The 16,696-nt window shown below is 52.2% G+C and overlaps 3 protein-coding genes across 9 annotated transcripts in view; 1 reads left to right on the top strand and 2 right to left on the bottom strand.

The window, feature by feature from the left end:
• Positions 1–4,574, top strand: part of Fam168b (family with sequence similarity 168, member B) — a 33,096-nt gene extending 28,522 nt beyond the window's left edge. For 5 of the 6 annotated variants that reach the window (XM_087567751.1, XM_087567750.1, XM_087567749.1 and 2 more), the window contains one exon: positions 207–4,574. The gene's annotated coding sequence lies outside the window, so the exon portion shown is untranslated. The remainder of the gene's footprint in view (positions 1–206) is intronic. The other variant, NM_001271134.1, reaches the window with a different exon arrangement.
• Smim39 (small integral membrane protein 39) lies at positions 4,487–15,694 on the bottom strand. The gene is made up of 10 exons (NM_001447199.1): positions 15,423–15,694; positions 12,451–12,630; positions 11,511–11,690; positions 11,192–11,371; positions 10,387–10,619; positions 9,871–10,000; positions 7,981–8,112; positions 7,271–7,514; positions 6,616–6,693; positions 4,487–6,135 (listed from the first exon to the last, which is right to left on the bottom strand). Exon 1 carries the CDS (start codon positions 15,627–15,629, stop codon positions 15,459–15,461), a length of 171 nt encoding a protein of 56 aa, NP_001434128.1. The 5' UTR covers positions 15,630–15,694; the 3' UTR covers positions 4,487–6,135; positions 6,616–6,693; positions 7,271–7,514; positions 7,981–8,112; positions 9,871–10,000; positions 10,387–10,619; positions 11,192–11,371; positions 11,511–11,690; positions 12,451–12,630; positions 15,423–15,458.
• Positions 4,487–16,696, bottom strand: part of Arhgef4 (Rho guanine nucleotide exchange factor 4) — a 143,801-nt gene continuing 131,591 nt past the window's right edge. The window contains exons 1-10 of one of the 2 annotated variants that reach the window (NM_001447198.1): positions 15,423–15,694; positions 12,451–12,630; positions 11,511–11,690; positions 11,192–11,371; positions 10,387–10,619; positions 9,871–10,000; positions 7,981–8,112; positions 7,271–7,514; positions 6,616–6,693; positions 4,487–6,135 (exon numbers count right to left, since the gene is read on the bottom strand). In NM_001447198.1, coding sequence (NP_001434127.1) covers positions 5,984–6,135; positions 6,616–6,693; positions 7,271–7,514; positions 7,981–8,112; positions 9,871–10,000; positions 10,387–10,619; positions 11,192–11,371; positions 11,511–11,690; positions 12,451–12,576 — 1,455 coding nt within the window. In that variant the 5' untranslated portion in view covers positions 12,577–12,630; positions 15,423–15,694 and the 3' untranslated portion in view covers positions 4,487–5,983. Of the gene's footprint in view, positions 6,136–6,615; positions 6,694–7,270; positions 7,515–7,980; positions 8,113–9,870; positions 10,001–10,386; positions 10,620–11,191; positions 11,372–11,510; positions 11,691–12,450; positions 12,631–15,422; positions 15,695–16,696 lie in introns of those variants that run through there. The other variant, NM_001427642.1, reaches the window with a different exon arrangement.

Below are 16,696 nucleotides of genomic sequence, written 5' to 3'. Positions count from 1 at the left end.
TTTTTTTTTTTTTTTTTTTTTTTTTTTTTTTTTTTTGGTTCTTTTTTTCGGAGCTGGGGACCGAACCCAGGGCCTTGTGCTTCCTAGGTAAGCGCTCTACCACTGCAGGCTCCAGGTATAATAGGGCAGGGGTACAGGGTGTGTCTGTAAGGTGGGTGAGAACCAGGTGCCAAGAGTCTGTCTGACTGTTTGTCATTCTTTCCCAGATGTGAGGATGGAGCTGTGCAGTCACTTCATTGAGTCCCACAGCTGGTGCTGCAGGCCTTGTGCCTCCAACCAGGACTTTCTTCTTAATGCTCTCGACACTTAGCTAAACATGACTGCGTCCCAGCCCAGCAGGTCCCAGCTCGCTAGTCTCCAGCTAACTCTGTGGGTTGGTTTTAAAGCAAATCCTGTTTGTGGACTGCCTGGCAAATTTTTTAGCTAACTGTAATGATAAAAAAGGGAGTATTATTCTATTCTGAATCATATCTAGTTGAATGCATGTTTATAAAAACAAACAAAAAAGCTTGCTCAATCTACCTGCAGTGACTGATGCAAAACCCAAAGGACGGGACCGTGTTCTACAGCCTGTGTCACTCACGCACCTCTGTCATGTATGCTGAGTCTCAGTTACACTCGTGCAAGGGATGTCCTCACTGAAGCGTCGGGAGTGCTGGAGGGGACTCTTAGGGTGCTGGGTTTGCCAGTTATGGACATAGACTTAGAGTTTTCAGCAGCCTGGTTTTTTTGGCACTGACTGACTGATCCTGGAGGGAGCCGCAGGGACTGGGAGAGAATGTGAGCCTGCAGCAGCTCCAGACAGCAGCAGCAGCAGGGATAGTAGGGTCCCTGCTTCACTTCAGCTGGAGTGTGCTCTGGGAAGCAGGGGTCTACCTGAAGCTTAGCAGGAAGTCTAGGAGCGTGGTGAGCAGTCCAGCTGGGGTGAAGCGAGGTCTGTGTGTCAGTAGAGCAGTGTCTGCCATCTGAGTTCCCACTGTCTGTCTTACAGGATAATGTCTTTTGTATCTGTTGGGACTGTTGGAAAAGTCCATTGTAGAAGTAAACTGTCTTCCTAGGAGGGAAGAAGTCAAAGAGAAGAGGCAGCCGCACTGGAACGGTGGTGTCTTTTGCTTTATTTCGCTTAGGGAACCATTCCTAATGTCCCCTGAGAATAATGAGTCAGCTGAAAATACAGGCGCTGTGTACTCTCCCATAAAGACTGAAGCTGGGTGCTGTGGAGCGCGTTGTACATGGAAGACTGGTTACAAGGGAATAAGTGTATTTTTAAGTTAGTTCCTCATGTTTCTTGTAGAGAAGCAGGGCTGTGATTATGTCTAAAAATGTAGAAATAATGTAGCTTGTCTTGGGGTTATTCACCTGAGGATGACCTGTCCTCTGTGATTAGTAGGTGAGACCTGGAAAGCCTGCATAAGTGGCTTTGCCACTCTTCTGTAGCTGAAGGCACCCAGTACCAAGCACATGTGGAAAGTGGAAAGGCCGGGCAGTTCTGGAACGCACTTGCCTGAAAGGCTCTGTGGTGGGAAAGATTTTGAGTGCGTACGTAAGAAATCAAGAGGGTTCTTTTCACCTGAAAATATGCCCGACTTGAATCTAGGAGAGTGTTTCTGTTGAGTATGGACCAAAGGGGCAGGACACGAGGACTTTTCTGGGATCTGTCAAGTGGGGGTGTGCTTTTTATCTCCTTGTTGAACCCCATTGAATTGCTGGGGCTTTGGAAGGGGTGCTTGTCTCTGGCAGCTAAGTCAGGGCTTCCATGTCGGTGTGGAGGTCGCCTCAGTAGCAGTCAGCTTAGCTAGTGGCTGGGTCACCTGGATATTGAACCTTCGGTGACCTTACTTTTATAGTAATGCTCTCCATAATTTTTTTAGCATTTTATTTTATGAGAAGTTTATGAAGATTTCTGCATGAATCAGTGTGAACAGAAGGTTTCTCATTCCCAGTGTCCATGAACATAGAATATTTATGGATGAGTATGTTTAATTGCTTCGTGAGCACTTAAGAGAGAGTGCGTGTGTGTGACTGGGGTGTGCGTGCGTGTGTGTGTGTGTGTGTGTGTGTGTGTGTGTGTGTGTGTGTGTGTGTGTACGCGCACGCGCGCATGCGAATGCATCGGGGGAGGGTAGCCCAAGAAAGCACACACTGCACAGAGATAGAAACCTTTGCTGTGGCACATAGCTTGCATCGTGCTTCTGTGTGGGATCCCACCCCTGTGGTGGATGGTGTGCAGTGCTGGGAGTGTTCCAGTCTCCCAGACTCCATAGACAGAAGGTGGTGTCCAGTGAATAATCACGATCATTGGGACAAAGGTACCTGTGATTTTTGCATGTGTTTGAAAAAGTCTACTCGCCCACTCTCAACTGAGCATAGCTGTCCCCTGCCTGGAAACTCCGCAGGGAGCTCCCAAGTCTTTGGACCTACCTGCAGCTGCACACAGTGTGTGCTTCCACAGGCCCTGGGTTCTCAGGAGAAAGAAGAGCGGGGTTTCTGCCCTCCTGCTGATCACATCAGCCTCACACACTTGCTCTGGGACTGTGTAAATGGAATGACTATCAACACCTCTGATTGATAAAACCCGTCTGTGTGTAGATCTTTTCTGTCGTGAAGCCGTCAGGTCATTGCTGTGGAGTCTGCTGGTGAAAGATCTTAGTGAAAACCTGAGCACATGGATGGCAGTAAACTGTCACAGGTGGTGACTTTAAAAACATTCAGTTCTAGGAAACTTAAGGAACAGAATTGGCTCAGTACAGACACCCCAAAACATTGAGAACATTCCAAGAAAGTGCTTTTTCTGTGTATGACATTCCTGACGAGAGGTCATCAGCTGAGTCGACAGGCAGGCAGGTCTGATACTCACTGACCTCACTGCTAAGGATGCGTGGATGGATGCATGCATGCATGGGTGGATGGATGCGTGGATGGATGGATGGATGGATGCATGCATGGATGCGTGGATGGATGCGTGGATGCGTGGATGGATGCATGGATGCGTGGATGGATGCGTGGATGGATGGATGCATGGATGGATGCGTGGATGCATGGATGTGTGGATGGATGCGTGGATGGATGCATGGATGGATGGAGTATATAAAGTTTATTTTCTGTTCCTTCCCTTAGGCTGGGGAGCTTTGTTCCTCTGCTGCTGCTGTTTGCAGTTTAAGGTTGTGGAGTACTGAACCTGTGAGCTCCTTGTCTCAGGAGAAGTAAGCCCACCGTCAGGATTAGGCCAGTGAGGCTGCCGGCATGGAAGCGGCCTCTGGAGCTGTTGTCTCTTGTGGTCTTCCTTGGGAGACCTGTTGAGCGGCTGTTGGCCTGCCAGTTGCCATTCTGGGGGTAGCGGCTTCTGAGTGTTTTGCAGAGGCAGTGTTTTCAGCAGGCGGGGAGGTCCCCAGTTCTGGATTGGTTGTCGAGTGTCCTGCCTTCCCTCAGCCGTACATCTGGTGTCTTACTGTATCTGGATTTGTTCTGATGTGGCAGAGGGCTGAAGGAGCAGACTGGATGGTTTATGTACAGTAAGAGGAAAATCGTTCTCGGGGAAACTGGAACTCACTGGCTTCTGACTTGGGCCTTTAAGTATGCCTGGGGTTGGGAGAGGTTGGCCAAGCACCAGCCTCAAACATTGGGGCTGCTTCAGACTTCCTCAGTTCCCCTTCAGAATATATTGGAGTATAGTATTACTGTGGGGCCACCTCCTCCCAGCAGCTGACATCTGTACTTGTGTACCTGGCACTACCGAGTGGCACAGGACCTCCCAGGGTGTGGTCGCAATTGTGGCAGCTACTGCCCTTTGTCCTGGTGCTTTCTGAGGGTTGTGGAGGGCAGGAGTGCAGCAGAGCTTACTCTCATGTCCAGCCACCCCAGGTCTTTATCTCTGGAGTTGCTTACTCCTGCCCAGTTTTCTGTGTTTGATGGACTGATTGATGATGTTGTCTCGTAGGAACAGTAACATTAATTCCCCACGTCTTAAAGGATTCTTCTCTCGTCCCTACCCCTCCCTGTTCACTGACAACCAGAAAGCCGGTGGAGTAAGTCTGACTAGCATTAGGGCATGGGAGGCAGCAGCTTTTCTGTTCAGGGACTGCAGTGGCTATACATGAGATGTGTAGGGCCCGGTGGGTACACAGGCAGTTCCCGGGGAAGGGCAGTGGGTGGGTCTGGTGAAGACTAGGCAGTCAGACTGGGGGACTGGCTTCCAGGGGGGTTATTGTGGCAGCTGGAGGCCCCAAGGAGCCTGATAGGCTGTGAACAGAAAAGGTTCTTTTTTTAAACTTTTGTTTTTAAATACTTTTTTACACTGTTGTTGGTACTTTTTTTTATGCTTAAGTCAGCATTGTCTTCCAGTGTTAAAGGCATCCCTTGCCTCTTCGTGGACCTTACGTGTCAATTCAAAGGAACGGGCAGACTGTCCATCCCGAGCCAGTTCAATTAGATGTAAATTCATACTGTTTTAATTTTTTATGCAATCTGATGAGTAGATGAGCTCAGATTTAAAATCCTTAAAAGCACGTTTATTGTAACCAGAATTGTTATGTAATTAATACTGCAGTTTTCAATAAAGATTGACTTGTGTTGCATATTCTGATCTTTTCATGGAGTTTTGTCAGAGGTGACAGTCTGACTGGCACTTGCTGCCACTTCTCCTAGTGAATCCCTAGGCGATTGGGACAAGGCTGTGTGTCCTGCCCCTGGCCAGTTCTGGCGGAGGGAGGGTCCTCCTAAGTGCTGTAGGAGGTACAGACTTCTGCAGCTTCACATAAGCCTCCTGTGTCCCACCTCAGAGTAGCAAAGAGGATGCTGAGGCCCAAAACTACCGAAATAGCCACTGGGGGTGGGGGGGCTGTGTCCACCCCACTGTACCTGGCTCCCTGGCCTGCTTTCGTCCACCCCACTTTGGGGCCTCTGCAACAGTGACCCTAGCCACCTTAGGCCACTTCTACCAGAATCCTGAAGCTGTGGCCTAGTGAGCAGTGTCTCCCCTAGGCCGAGAGCAGAAGAGGAGAGGCAGGACACCAGCCCTAGGAGGGATGACAGCATACAGAAGAGGAAATTGACACACACCAACAGCTGATCAGCAGCCAGGTCACTTTTCATTCGTTTCTTTATGAAATTAAATGTGGCTTTTGGATTAGAGAAGATGCAGCGCAAGAGTGACTCCATGCTTCCAAGTCCTGTGGGCTCTGCACCACGCAGGCCCGGCCATGTGCCCCACAGGGAGGCCGTCCACTCTGGGCCACAGAGTTCAGTCCTTATGGCTTCTCACACTTACTAGGGTAAGGCAATCTTTCTGTGTCATCGACAGTTCTCCAGTATTAGAGAAACAACACGGCCAGGGTCATAACGAACAGGGAGTGGGTGTGTGTGCGCACACAGCCACCCAGCTACGGGGAACTGTCACTAGCCCGGAACCAGGTACACAGGTGACTGTACGGTTTTGTTCTCAACACACGTCACAAGTAAAGAGGATGTCGGGCAGCCAGCAGTGTCTAGAGGGACCAGGAGGCAGGACATCTATGGGTGGAGATAGGAGTGCAGAATTCCTGGCTCCTGACCTCTCAAGCTGCAAGTGCGCTGGGGGCCTGAACAGAAGAATAAGGAGCAGAGGGGCACACACCTGCTTTGGCAGGTGGCTCATGGGCACAGGTTTTGGTCTCCTACCCAGAGGAAACAGGAGTGGAGATGAGATTCCCAAAGACTGTCCAGAGCAGACGAGCCATGTGCACAGCCCGGCCACAGGCTCTGAGCTGCATCGTGCAGGCTTACCATGGACGGAGGCTCTGCACAGGCCCAGAGTGTAGGCAGAGGCTGGTACCCGCACACTAGCCGTGGGGAAGGGGCCGGAGGCAGGGCCCAGACTTCATAGCAGCTTGCCGCTGTGCCTGTTCACTTCCAGTTTGTAAAACAGGCAGAGGGCCTGATGGTGTAGGCCTCAGAGAGGAAAGGGCAGGTCCACAAAGTGCTGTCAGGTTGTCTGACGGGCACTGGCTCACTTGCGGAAGGGCGCCAGTCGGCTGATGCTGTGCCAGAAGTTAGATGGCTTCCGCCTGGGCTCTGCTAGCACCAACACCTGCTGCTGGGGCCGGCTGGCAGGCAATGATGGATGCTTGTGGCGGGTCAGGTATCCTGGCCTGCCGACAGCTAGACAGGGAGAGAGACCAGGGGTCATGGGTAGAAGAAGATGGAGGGGCCCGTTTGTGGGTTCAGCTGTTGAACCTCCATTGCAGTAGTTTGCCACACAGGACTGGTTTCCCAAGGGGCTAACCACAGCACACAGGATCCCAAGTTATCAATAGTTTTTGGCCTGAGGGCTGGCCAGGGCCACTGTCCAAGGCAGGGAATATCTGCCTCTTTATCTGTGGAGTTGGAGATGGCTGGCTCACAGGCAGCTATGACACACCTATCAGCAGCCTGGGGAGGTGAGCTCTGTAACTCCTGGAGGTCAGAGAAGTCAAGAACTCACCTATGGCCCTTACCACCTCTGGAAACACAGACCTGTAAAGGGCAGAGTGGACATCTCCAAGGATGCGGGTGGCTAGCTGCCATTGCTTTTGAAGTTAGAGAGGAAAACAGTCAAGGCTGGAACTGCCCAGGGGTTAGGATGGTTGGTTCCCCATTTACCTTTAGGCTTCCCTGTGGCTTGCTGCTTGCTGGCATTCAGCATGGCCTGCTTCCTCTGCAGCTCAGTGATGGAGAAGCCTGGAGGGAGGGTGGATGTGAGACCCTGTCTTGCCTTCTTCAGTGCTCATGTGCCTGCCTCCCTAGTGCTATCCTCCTGGTGTTCTATCCCTGTCACCTTGAGACAGCCTGGCATGACAGAGACTTCCCTCGCCTGCTCAGCCATTCTGTCTTGCCAGCCAAGAGAGAGAACGAAGATCTCTAGGCCACTGTTTCATTTCTTATCTTGACCCTGTAACTCCTTTTCCCACTTCTCTAATATCTAGCTTCTTTCTTTCACTCCTTCGGAGGCTCCCAAACCAAAGCATGAAGCTGGTGACCAAGGAACGGGAAAGGCTTCTGTAGTCCCCACCCCATGTTCTCCAGGGCTCCGTGGGAAGGGGCTCCCCCAGGTCTCAGCAGATAGGCACATAGGGTGAGGTACTCCCATCACACTCAATGGGGTTGACCACAGAAATGGCCACTTCTACCAGAGGGGTGTGCCAAGAGGTTTGGGCAGCCTCACTTAGCCCTAGGGTATTGGGTCATTCTCAAGTCGACCCTGACAACCTGGTATGTGGGCCCCAATGGCTAGGCAAGGCCCAGGAGGATCTCCCACCTGTCTCCTGGTCCAGCCGCACCTGCTCCCTCTCTCTGGCAAAGGCCTTCAGCCAGCGCTGCTTCTGTTCCGGTTTCCTGGCACACAGTAAGTGGCTGTCTCCCGTGGTGCCACAGTACAGACGGAAGGCATTCTTGACGCTCACATGGAGGTCTCGGTCCTTCCCATCTTCCACATCTACCACCTCCAGGTCATCCATGTCCAGCCGGCCCTTGTAGTACAGCACGTCCCGGCGGAGCAGATCCTGCCAGATGCTGCCCTGATCAGCCAGGGAACTGATCCATGCCCAACTCCCATCCCCAAGCCACTGACAGGACACATCTTTGGGGGTACACATGGTATGGTGGGCAGAAAGTCACAGAAACTCCCATGTGGTGTGGGAGAGAGCGGAGAGAACAAGGTTTTGTGTATGGGGCCATCGCACCATGATTTGAAAGAAGCAGAAGCTAGCAGTAGGGAGGCCAGAGAAATCATGAGACACAGAAGCAGAGGCTTGCAGAGGGAGACATAATCTGAGGAGCAGGCAGGGACCAGGTCAGGAAGGGGGGGTGTTCTCAACAGCACACTGTTCAAACAGCTAAGGGCCTGACTGGGGCTCCTGGAGGCACCGAATGGCCAAGGTGGAGTCTAACAGGCTCTTGGACTCTAGACAAGAGCCCCACCGCCCTACTCCATGGGACTGGTCTGGCAAGGCAGGGTGGTTTGGATACCTTTTTACAGTAGATGAGCTGGCGGTCAAAGAGAAAGAACATTCTCTGCTGACTCCTGGCTTGAGGCTGTGTAACACGGGTTAGTTCCCCCGAGTGGATGAGTTCCGAGCTCCTGACCAGGAGATCTTCCCCCTGAGTGAACCCCAAGGAGAGCCGTGAGGTAAGTGCAACAAACCAGAGGCTCCACTTCCCGCCTCCGCCTCCGTAGGCGAGTGGGCGTCTTCCTGCTGTCGCCTGAACTGAGTGAGGTAGGTAGGACGCGGTAAGAGGAATACTCTTAAAGCCCAAAGGCAGCCTTGCGAGTGTGTAAGTGGGAGGAGAGAGAGGTAGGGTTGACCCACCCTTGTTGAGGACTTCATTGTAGCCACTGGCCTTCTGTGGCTGCCAAGCCCTGGGGATTTGATGTCACCGTGAAGTAAGTACAGTGATTTCATAGAGTATGAAACAGTGTTGAATATGCTTGTTGGTTACATTGGAAATATTGTGATCTATTGCATTAAATAAAATACTAAAGTTCATTTTAACTTTTCATTTTGTGTGGTGCATTGTGTGTCCACGTGTTTACATGTGTGTTTACATCTGTGCTTATATGTATGAGCCTGGTGGGGGAACAAGTCATCATCGGATGTTTTAATGATTTCCCACATTTAAAAAAAAAACACTTTTATTATGTATTTATTGTGGGGAGGGGTGAATGCACACACAGGTGTGTAGAGCACAGAGGACCCCTTTCCACCAAATGGGCCCTGAAGACTGGCATGAGTTTGGGCAGCTTTGGCGGCAGGTACCTTTACCGGTGCTAAGCCATCTCACCAAGCCATCTCTACTTTATTTGTTGAGACAAGAGCTTTTCACTGAACTCGTAAAATCAGTTAGGCTGGGTGGCCTGGAAGTCTCAGCAGTCCTCTTGTCTCTACCATCTAAGACCAAGAGACAAGTGTATCACTTTACCTGATAGATAGATATATATATATATGGTGGGTGGGTGCTGGGAATCTGAATTCAGGTCCTCTTGTTTGCATGCAGAGCAAGAAGGTATTTTACTACCTAGAACCCAAACCCACTCTTTTCCTTTTGGAAAATGGCTACTGGAAGTACAGACTTCTGGGCATGGCCCACGCTGTCTTTTAAATGCTTTAGAGAAAAATTAGGCTCGGCAGGAGCTGCTGGCAGCCATCCATCTGGGGATAACTGTGCTTTCCAGTCCTTGGTCAGGCATAGACTGATCCAGGCTGCTGCAGTGCTCAGTTCCCCATACCCAAGGGTTAGGACTCAGTGCGAGCACAGGGCCTAGGATTCTGCTTCATTCCTTCCCTGTGCCTTATTCTGGTTTCCCTTCCGTTCTCATCCTGACAGCTGGCACGGCACAGAACAGCTCCATCTGGGAAGTGAGTAGAGGTGGCAAGGCCTGAGTCCTCCCAGCCCATGCCTTTAAGGAGCAGGCAAATATAGTTACCAGTTTCACTTGTTGCCTTAGAAGGCAAGTCTCGCAGACATGTGGGGATGAGCAACCCAGAAAAAGTGAGCAGCATTCAGTTCTAGTCCCACCATGGGCTCTAAACTCAACCGTTGAAAGGTCTAAAAGTCACCTAAAACTTAGCAGTCCATTCTGTCCTGGGGCAGAGGAACAGGCCAATGTGTCTTAGAAACACAGTTCCTTGGGTTAGGGCTGTCCCTAGGCTGACGGTGGCTGGAAGGTGTGTGGTAGTGCACACAGGAAGGATACCATTAGGTGCCGAAGCGGAGGTGCCACAGATGCCCAGTGCAAGAGCACCTGTCTTCCAACAGCTCTAGGGAGTGCAGTAGGTCCCTGCTTCTCCCCCCTTCTGAGCAAGAACAGTTTTCAAGCAGAGACCCCACAGGGGTTTCTCTGGGCACCGGGGCCCTCACCTCCCAGTCCTCGATGGAACTCTGCCACTGAGCAATCTTGTCGATGTTTTCAAGTCTCCGTTTCCGCTCGTTGATGAGCTGGGCCACATTCTTCATGGCGTGCAAGGCAGCCTCGACATTCTTAAAGTCCCTGGGGCAGAACAGAAAGAAGAAGGGTGCAGCAAGCTGGGGAGCAGTGTAGAGTCCCCAGAGGCTGTTGCATATGAAGTCACCCTTAGCGACAGCCCTACCACTCAAGTAAAATAGCCCTACTCTCCTACATAACTTCTTGTATATACTATATATACTTTTATATATATTAATATATATATACTACATATATTACTTCCTAATATACTACTGATGTATATACCCTTTCCTATTCCAGTATAGATCAAGGTCTTGCTTTACCTACCCTAAGCTATTTCCAGTGCCTACAGCAGTACCCAGCATTCTGCAAATACTACACATACTCCATTTGCTGGCTGAGGGCATGCAGTCTCAGGCAGCTCCCCGTCCCTGCCTTGTGCCCTCTACCTGTGCTGGGGGTGTGTGTACTTGAGCAGCTCGGCCAACTGGAGAGGATACTTGCAGATCTTCTGCACTGGGGTCAGCAGGAAGCCATCCAGCGAGATGTCAATCATTCTTTGCAGCAGCCGGCAGGCCTCAAAGAAGTACACGTACTTGCTGAGCTTGGTGAGCCGGGAGAGCTCCACACAGGCATTGGGGTGGTTGTTGCAGTACTCCGAATAGATCTGGAAGTCTGCTTGCTGGGGGCACAGCTGGAGGTCAGGATGGCTGTCTCCTGTTTCCCCAGGCAACAGGCCACAGCCATAAGGTGAACGGGTCAGGAGCCTCCGCATCTTATACAGGGTTTTATCTACTTTGCTGGGTACAAGCTGTATGTAGTCATTCCAGGGATGGGAGAAAAAAAAATCTGTGATATGTCTGCCTATCCTTGGAGCCACACTCGGCCTTCTTGGTAGGGCTTTACGAGATGGTCTGATTGTGCCTCTGTTTCTATTTTATTATCTTTTAATGAAATCAGTGGTGCTGATCAGGAAAGAGTATCAAGGCTAAACAGGTGAAGCCTTGGAAATTGGAGAGACTCCCTTAATTTGCTTCAGTAGAGGACAGACAGTCTGCCCAGGAAAGCTAGTAGCTTTTTTTTTTAATCTGTGAACCTGGTGTGGAAAGTTCTGGGGAAAGAGCAGGTGGCCTGGGATACAGCAAAGGTGCCAAGCACAGAGAAGTAGAGGTGGGATAGGATAGGGGGAGGGCCAGGCACTGCAGCCTGTTAAGGCTTAGGGATCCTGGGCAGGACGGGTCCACGCGCACTCACATGTTCCAGAAAGCAGGCACCCAGCTCGCTCAGGTGTGGCCGCTCTGTGTTGAATTTCTGCTCCAAAGCCTTCACAAACGCCTTTTGGCATCGATAGATGTCCTCGATGTTCCCAAAGATAGTGCGCAGTTGCTCCTCACTGAACATATCCTCCCGCTTGCGGCACTGGCGGACGTAGCCCTAGGGGTGGGGCGGAGCCAAGCTCTCTGGGGACCCACCTGTGTACCCCCACCACAAGCCACGCCCTCTGCACCAGTTCACCACGCCCTATGACCTCGCCCATCCCATTCTAACCTATAGCTCTGCCTCCACTCCTCACCTCGCAGATGTCGCGAAGGTGCTTGATGTAGTCCCGCTCAGTGCTGAGGATCTCATTGATGACATTTGTGCGCATCTGGTCCTTGCAGCTCTGGGCCTCTGGGCCGCTGTCATCAGCCTCTCCAGCCCCGGCCCGCGGGGCCTCGTAGTCGTCCGCGGGCTCATCCTGGTTCACGCGCAGCTTTGGACAACAACGCAAGGCAAATTAGCGCCTGCCATCTTCCGGTCATCCCCGGTCATCAGAAGCTAAGGCCAGTAGCTGCCACAGGACACACAGGTCCAAGGGCATGGCCACAATTTCCCTGCGGCTGCCTCTTAGACACAAGGCCAGGGCAGGAAAGGGTGAGTTTGATGACAGCAGCTACTGTCAAATTCACTCAGTACACTTTGTTCTCAGCAGGGGTTGGAGCAAAACACTGGGAATTTCTGAACCAGACCTATTCATCCTAGGGCATCTAGGTATAGGAATTCATGTGCCTAGGTAGAGACCTTGCTATATGGCTAGCCTAGCAATTTATGAAAGGGTAGGGGGTCGGGGCTCTGCACACGAGTGCCTGAGAACCAGGGGGAATTCTCTCCCTCTGCCTGGCCTTTGGGAGTCTGAATCAAGAGTTCTTCTCTGGTGACCAGATGCAGCCTAAGATTGGAACTGGGGTCATTTGTCCTCTTGGGTATGATCTCGATGTCTATGCCTCCTCCCAGGTTTCTACCCCTCAGGGCTGTGTGTATGTTTCACGGTCCCCACACACTCCAACCAACACCATGGTGCTTAGTGATGGATAGGAGGCATTAAAGTGATGGTATTCTGAAGCATCTCGTTCTTACGACCTTAACCTGTCTGTGTCACAGTCCCAATCCCCTACCCATCCAGTCTGAGGCACCAAGTAATAGCAAACACGGAGAGGGTGCAGTCCACGTCCCATGCCTGGAGCCATACATACCCGTACAAAGCTGGCAGGGAACCATCCCTCTCCATCTACAACTCGGCCCCACCACCATTCTCTGTTGGTGGCATCCATCACTTCGATGACATCCCCAGCTTTGAAACCCAGCTCCTGGTCATCCATGGTGACATGGTCCCACAGGGCTTCAGCACACACCGCACTGCCATCACTGATGAGCTGGAGAGAGAGACAAGACCCGTAGGTCCGTGAGGCAGGGCTGCCCTTTCCTCAGTGGCCCCGGAAGGGATCCTGGCCTGTTCTACAGAGAAATGAATTAAGTTTCCCTCTAGGCCAGCAGCTCTTCTGGAGGCAGAGCTGTGCCTAGCACATGCCTTGTCAAAGCTCAATGAGGGAGCACAATGGCAATGACTGTTGTGTCTCCTTCCCTCCTCCTTCAGCTCGGTTGAGTCTGTGGCTTCAGCTCCGATGCCCTACGCCGAGATGTTGGGCTAGGGATAGGACATGACAATTGGCAGCGGCTGCTACCTGCTCTCCTAGGCGGCCATTGAAGAGGGGACTCACTCCCTCTGCAGGTTCTTGTGGGTTTACATGGCCTGTGAGGTCATCCAGCTAACAGTGCTGTATTACCAACGACAAGTGCCCACCATGGCAGCTGGGCCACATGGGTGTGCTTCTTTAAACCCTTGCAGAAGTAGCCATACGACACCATCACTTCGTATTGCAGCCCAGGCACTAGCTGAGGCACCCTCCTCCTCAGACCTGAGACCTGGAAGGCCGCTTTAATCATTCCATCTGCCTTCCTTTCCTTCCTAGGTTGGAGATTAAATGGGCGAATCTTGTAGCTACTACCGAATCAATCACTACATCTGTCTGACAGCTCTATGTACTGGACTCTTTCTGCCCAGAGGACTGGTGAGGGTCCTCTCCTCACTGTATAGCCTGCCCTTGACCTTCCAGGTGGTCTTCATGGTTGGAACTCTGTCCCCCATCCATTGGCTCCTGTTTTTCTGTTCTGTTTCTGCTTTAAGAATAAATGGCTCTGGTGCCTTAAGGTGTGTGGGATGCATGTGGCCTCCTTCCTGGACAGCCTAAGAACTAGACTGCATATCCCCCAAACAGATCCCCCCACAAGCCAGCCCTTCCCCTAAGCTGTTCTACACCCTGTTTGCTCCCCTATTGGCCTCTCTGGGTGCTTCCATATTGGAATCCTGGAATCAGCCCCAGAAGGTATATTTCCCAGGAAAATGGGTAGCACCTCTACCCCAGAGCCAGACCCTGTCTTAGAGGTCTCTATGCCCAACGCCCACAGAGCTCTGAGTTGCTCCTAAGGACAGTGGACCTCCTCCAACCTCGGACTCGTTGCCTCTGTAGCAATGACTTTCTGCAGATGACTCTGGCTGCCACACACGTGGGATAAGACAGGCGGCCTCAGCAAGGCCACAGGAGGAGCCAGTCTGCTGCAGGCTGGGAGCCAGCGCATCTTCTGTGGTAGACTATCATGTGAAGCCTTGAAGGATGTAGGGAAAGAAGAAGTAGAAGCCTGTGAAGAGGGGCCATGGTCCTGACCTGGGCTCGGGAATTTAGGCTACAGTTTAGGGGAGGCAACCTAGACACTCTACATGGCCCAGCTTCCTGCTTAGTATGAACTGGGTGAGGTGTCTCCCTCTGTCCCTGGATTCCCTCAAACAAGCACTGAGAGGAAGGAAGGAAAGAAGGAAAGAAGGAAGGCAGGCAGTCAGTCATAGCCTCACCTTCCTCTCATTCTCCAGTGCTTGTAGACATGTATGGATCCTGTTCTGCTAAGGCAGAGACCAGGGTCCTGGGTGGCATTAGAGCCAAGTCCCACAGTGGCCCTGCCCAGTCATGTGGAAGCCTGTAGGTGTAGGAAAGGTGTTGATCCTCAATTTGTTTCCAAGCACAGAAAGCCCCAGATAGACACACTGATGTGTCTGAGCACATCCTCCAAACTCTTGTGTCTCCCATCAGGATCCCAGTAAACAGAGTCCCCCCACTTCATGGGCATCACACATGGAAGGCTCTACCAAGCGCAAGCTCCAAAAAGAACCATTTCCATGCCACTGGCAACCCATAATGTGGCTCCAAGAGGCCAGAAACACTTATAGGGTATCAGAAGTAAATCCCGGCTACAGCTAAGTTCATTTCTCTGCAGAGCGCCCTCCCTGGCCCCCACCAGGTGCGCCTGCTCCTTAGTCTGGTATCTGCCTGGCAGTAGGAGGCAGAGGCTGGATGGATCCTTGCCTCTGAGGTGGAAGGATATCCGAAGGCAGGCGGGGCTTGTTCCACTGCCCAGGTTAGCTCAAGACTAAGATAAGCCAAGGGCAAGGGCAGAATTCCTTCCTATTCCTTGAGGGACTGGCCCTAAGGGAGGGTAAAGCCTCCAGGTTGTACCTCAAACTGACCCTTCCATCACATCCTGTAGCACATCACCCTACTATCCTCCTACGTCCTGTATGCCTCTCTCGAGTGGAGTGGTGGTGCCTTCTCACCAAGCTGTCCCTGAGCACCGGAAGTGGTGGGAGGGTGTGTTCAGAGTGGCTGCTGCAAGTCAGCCGGCAGCAGCTCTGCCCTAGGAGACTGACTGGCACTTTTTAAGGCCTAAAATAGCAAAAATGCAGGTATCACGTGCAGAGGAGTCCAGATACCCTCTACCAGCCTCTTGCAGAACCCACACAATACATGCCCTGTTCTCCCATGCACACCCTTTCCAGACATCCTCTGCCAGCAGGATCTTCTGCATCTTCAGTTAGAGAGACCCGCCATGTTGTCCCACCCCCACCTTCCCAGCCTCTAGGACAGATGAAAGGCCTTTTGGGCATGTGTGCCACCACGCCCCTCAGCCACCTTCAAGGTGGCATCCTCAGGGAGGAGTGGGAGAGGGGGGGCATCTCCAGACCGGCCTTGACTGTGAGCACATGAAGCTAATGGGAGTCGTCGTCTCCCCCTCCCCCACGTTCCTGCGGTGACAGCAGCTGGAAGGTGCCACTCACCCTGCGTGGTCCCCCGCGGTGCCGGGTGCGCACAGCTCAGCGGAAGGCCAGTAGGAATATCAGCACGGCATTGATGAGGACCAGCAGCGCCAGCACAGCGGAGACCACCACGCGCTGGGCGCCCGGGGGCAGGTTGCAGCGCAGCAGGGCGCGCAAGGCGCCACCGGGCGTCGTGGGGCCACGCCGGGGCTGCGGGGGCCTGGCCATCACGCCCGGCCAACCTCCGGGCACCTACGGGCGGGAGATCCCAGCTCAAGGCTGGAGCCCGAGGCGCTGGAAAGGAGGCGGAGCTGCCTGCGCTCACCCTCCTGGCTCCTCCTTCCCACACTGCTCGCTGAATGAGCAGGCAACCCGGGCTCTAGGGGAAGCAGCGCGAAGGTGCGGCAGAGGGGGTGGGCGGGAAGGGACTTGTTAAAGTCGCCTGATTGCTGATTGCTGAGGCTCTGGGTACATTGTGATCTGCCCAGGGCACTTCCCTGAAAGGGATCAAAGACTGATGTCCTACACAATGTTTCTTCCTGGTTTTGGTCCGACCAGGTACACAGATGACCATGGGAATCCTGGAGAGGGTGAAACTGGTACTTAAGCTCAGGCAGTCTCTGGCGAGCCAGAATGTGTGGCCAGATCGCTGTGGGGCAGGGTGGGCCTATATGTTTTACCATATAGTCCAAACTGGCTTAAAATTCACTTATCTTATATAGATGACTTTGAACTGATCTCCCTACCTCTGCCTCCTCAGAGCTAGGATTGCATGTATGTACCGCCCATGCTGGGTTTATGTGGTTCTGGGGATTGAACTCAGGTCTTCACGATTGCTAGGCAAGTACTCTACTCCCTGAGGCAAATCCCCAGAGGGCCAAGAGTTCTTAATACTAATAAGGCTATCCTCTGACATTCACTTCACAGATGAGTAAGTGTGGCTCTGAAACATCAGACAATTGTTACACATTTCACCCAGCAAAACAGGGTGCCGAGAAAGGATTTGAACAGGGTTCTGATCAATCAACCTCAACTACCAGAGCAGGACTGTTCACCTTTAGACATGCAGCTGTCTTCTTCACTGGCAACACTAAACAGAACCCACAACCTCAAATGGGCAGAAGTCTCAGAGTTACCAGCATGTCCCTCTGAAACTGACTGTAGTTTAGACGTATGAACATACAGCAAAGGAAGCATGGTGTTCGTGTGTAGGTGACTATATATTCAGATACCCTAGTACATGTGACCATCCTACTGAAAGAGCCCAGCAGTGTGTGCAATGTGCATATTTGTGT

The sequence above is a fragment of the Rattus norvegicus genome, chromosome 9 (assembly GCF_021556685.1).
Source record: "Rattus norvegicus strain SHRSP/BbbUtx chromosome 9, alternate assembly SHRSP_T2T, whole genome shotgun sequence".
NCBI classification, from domain to species: Eukaryota; Metazoa; Chordata; class Mammalia; order Rodentia; family Muridae; genus Rattus; species Rattus norvegicus.
Note: the sequence above shows the minus strand (reverse complement) of the source record. Positions and strands in the feature narration are given on the sequence as shown.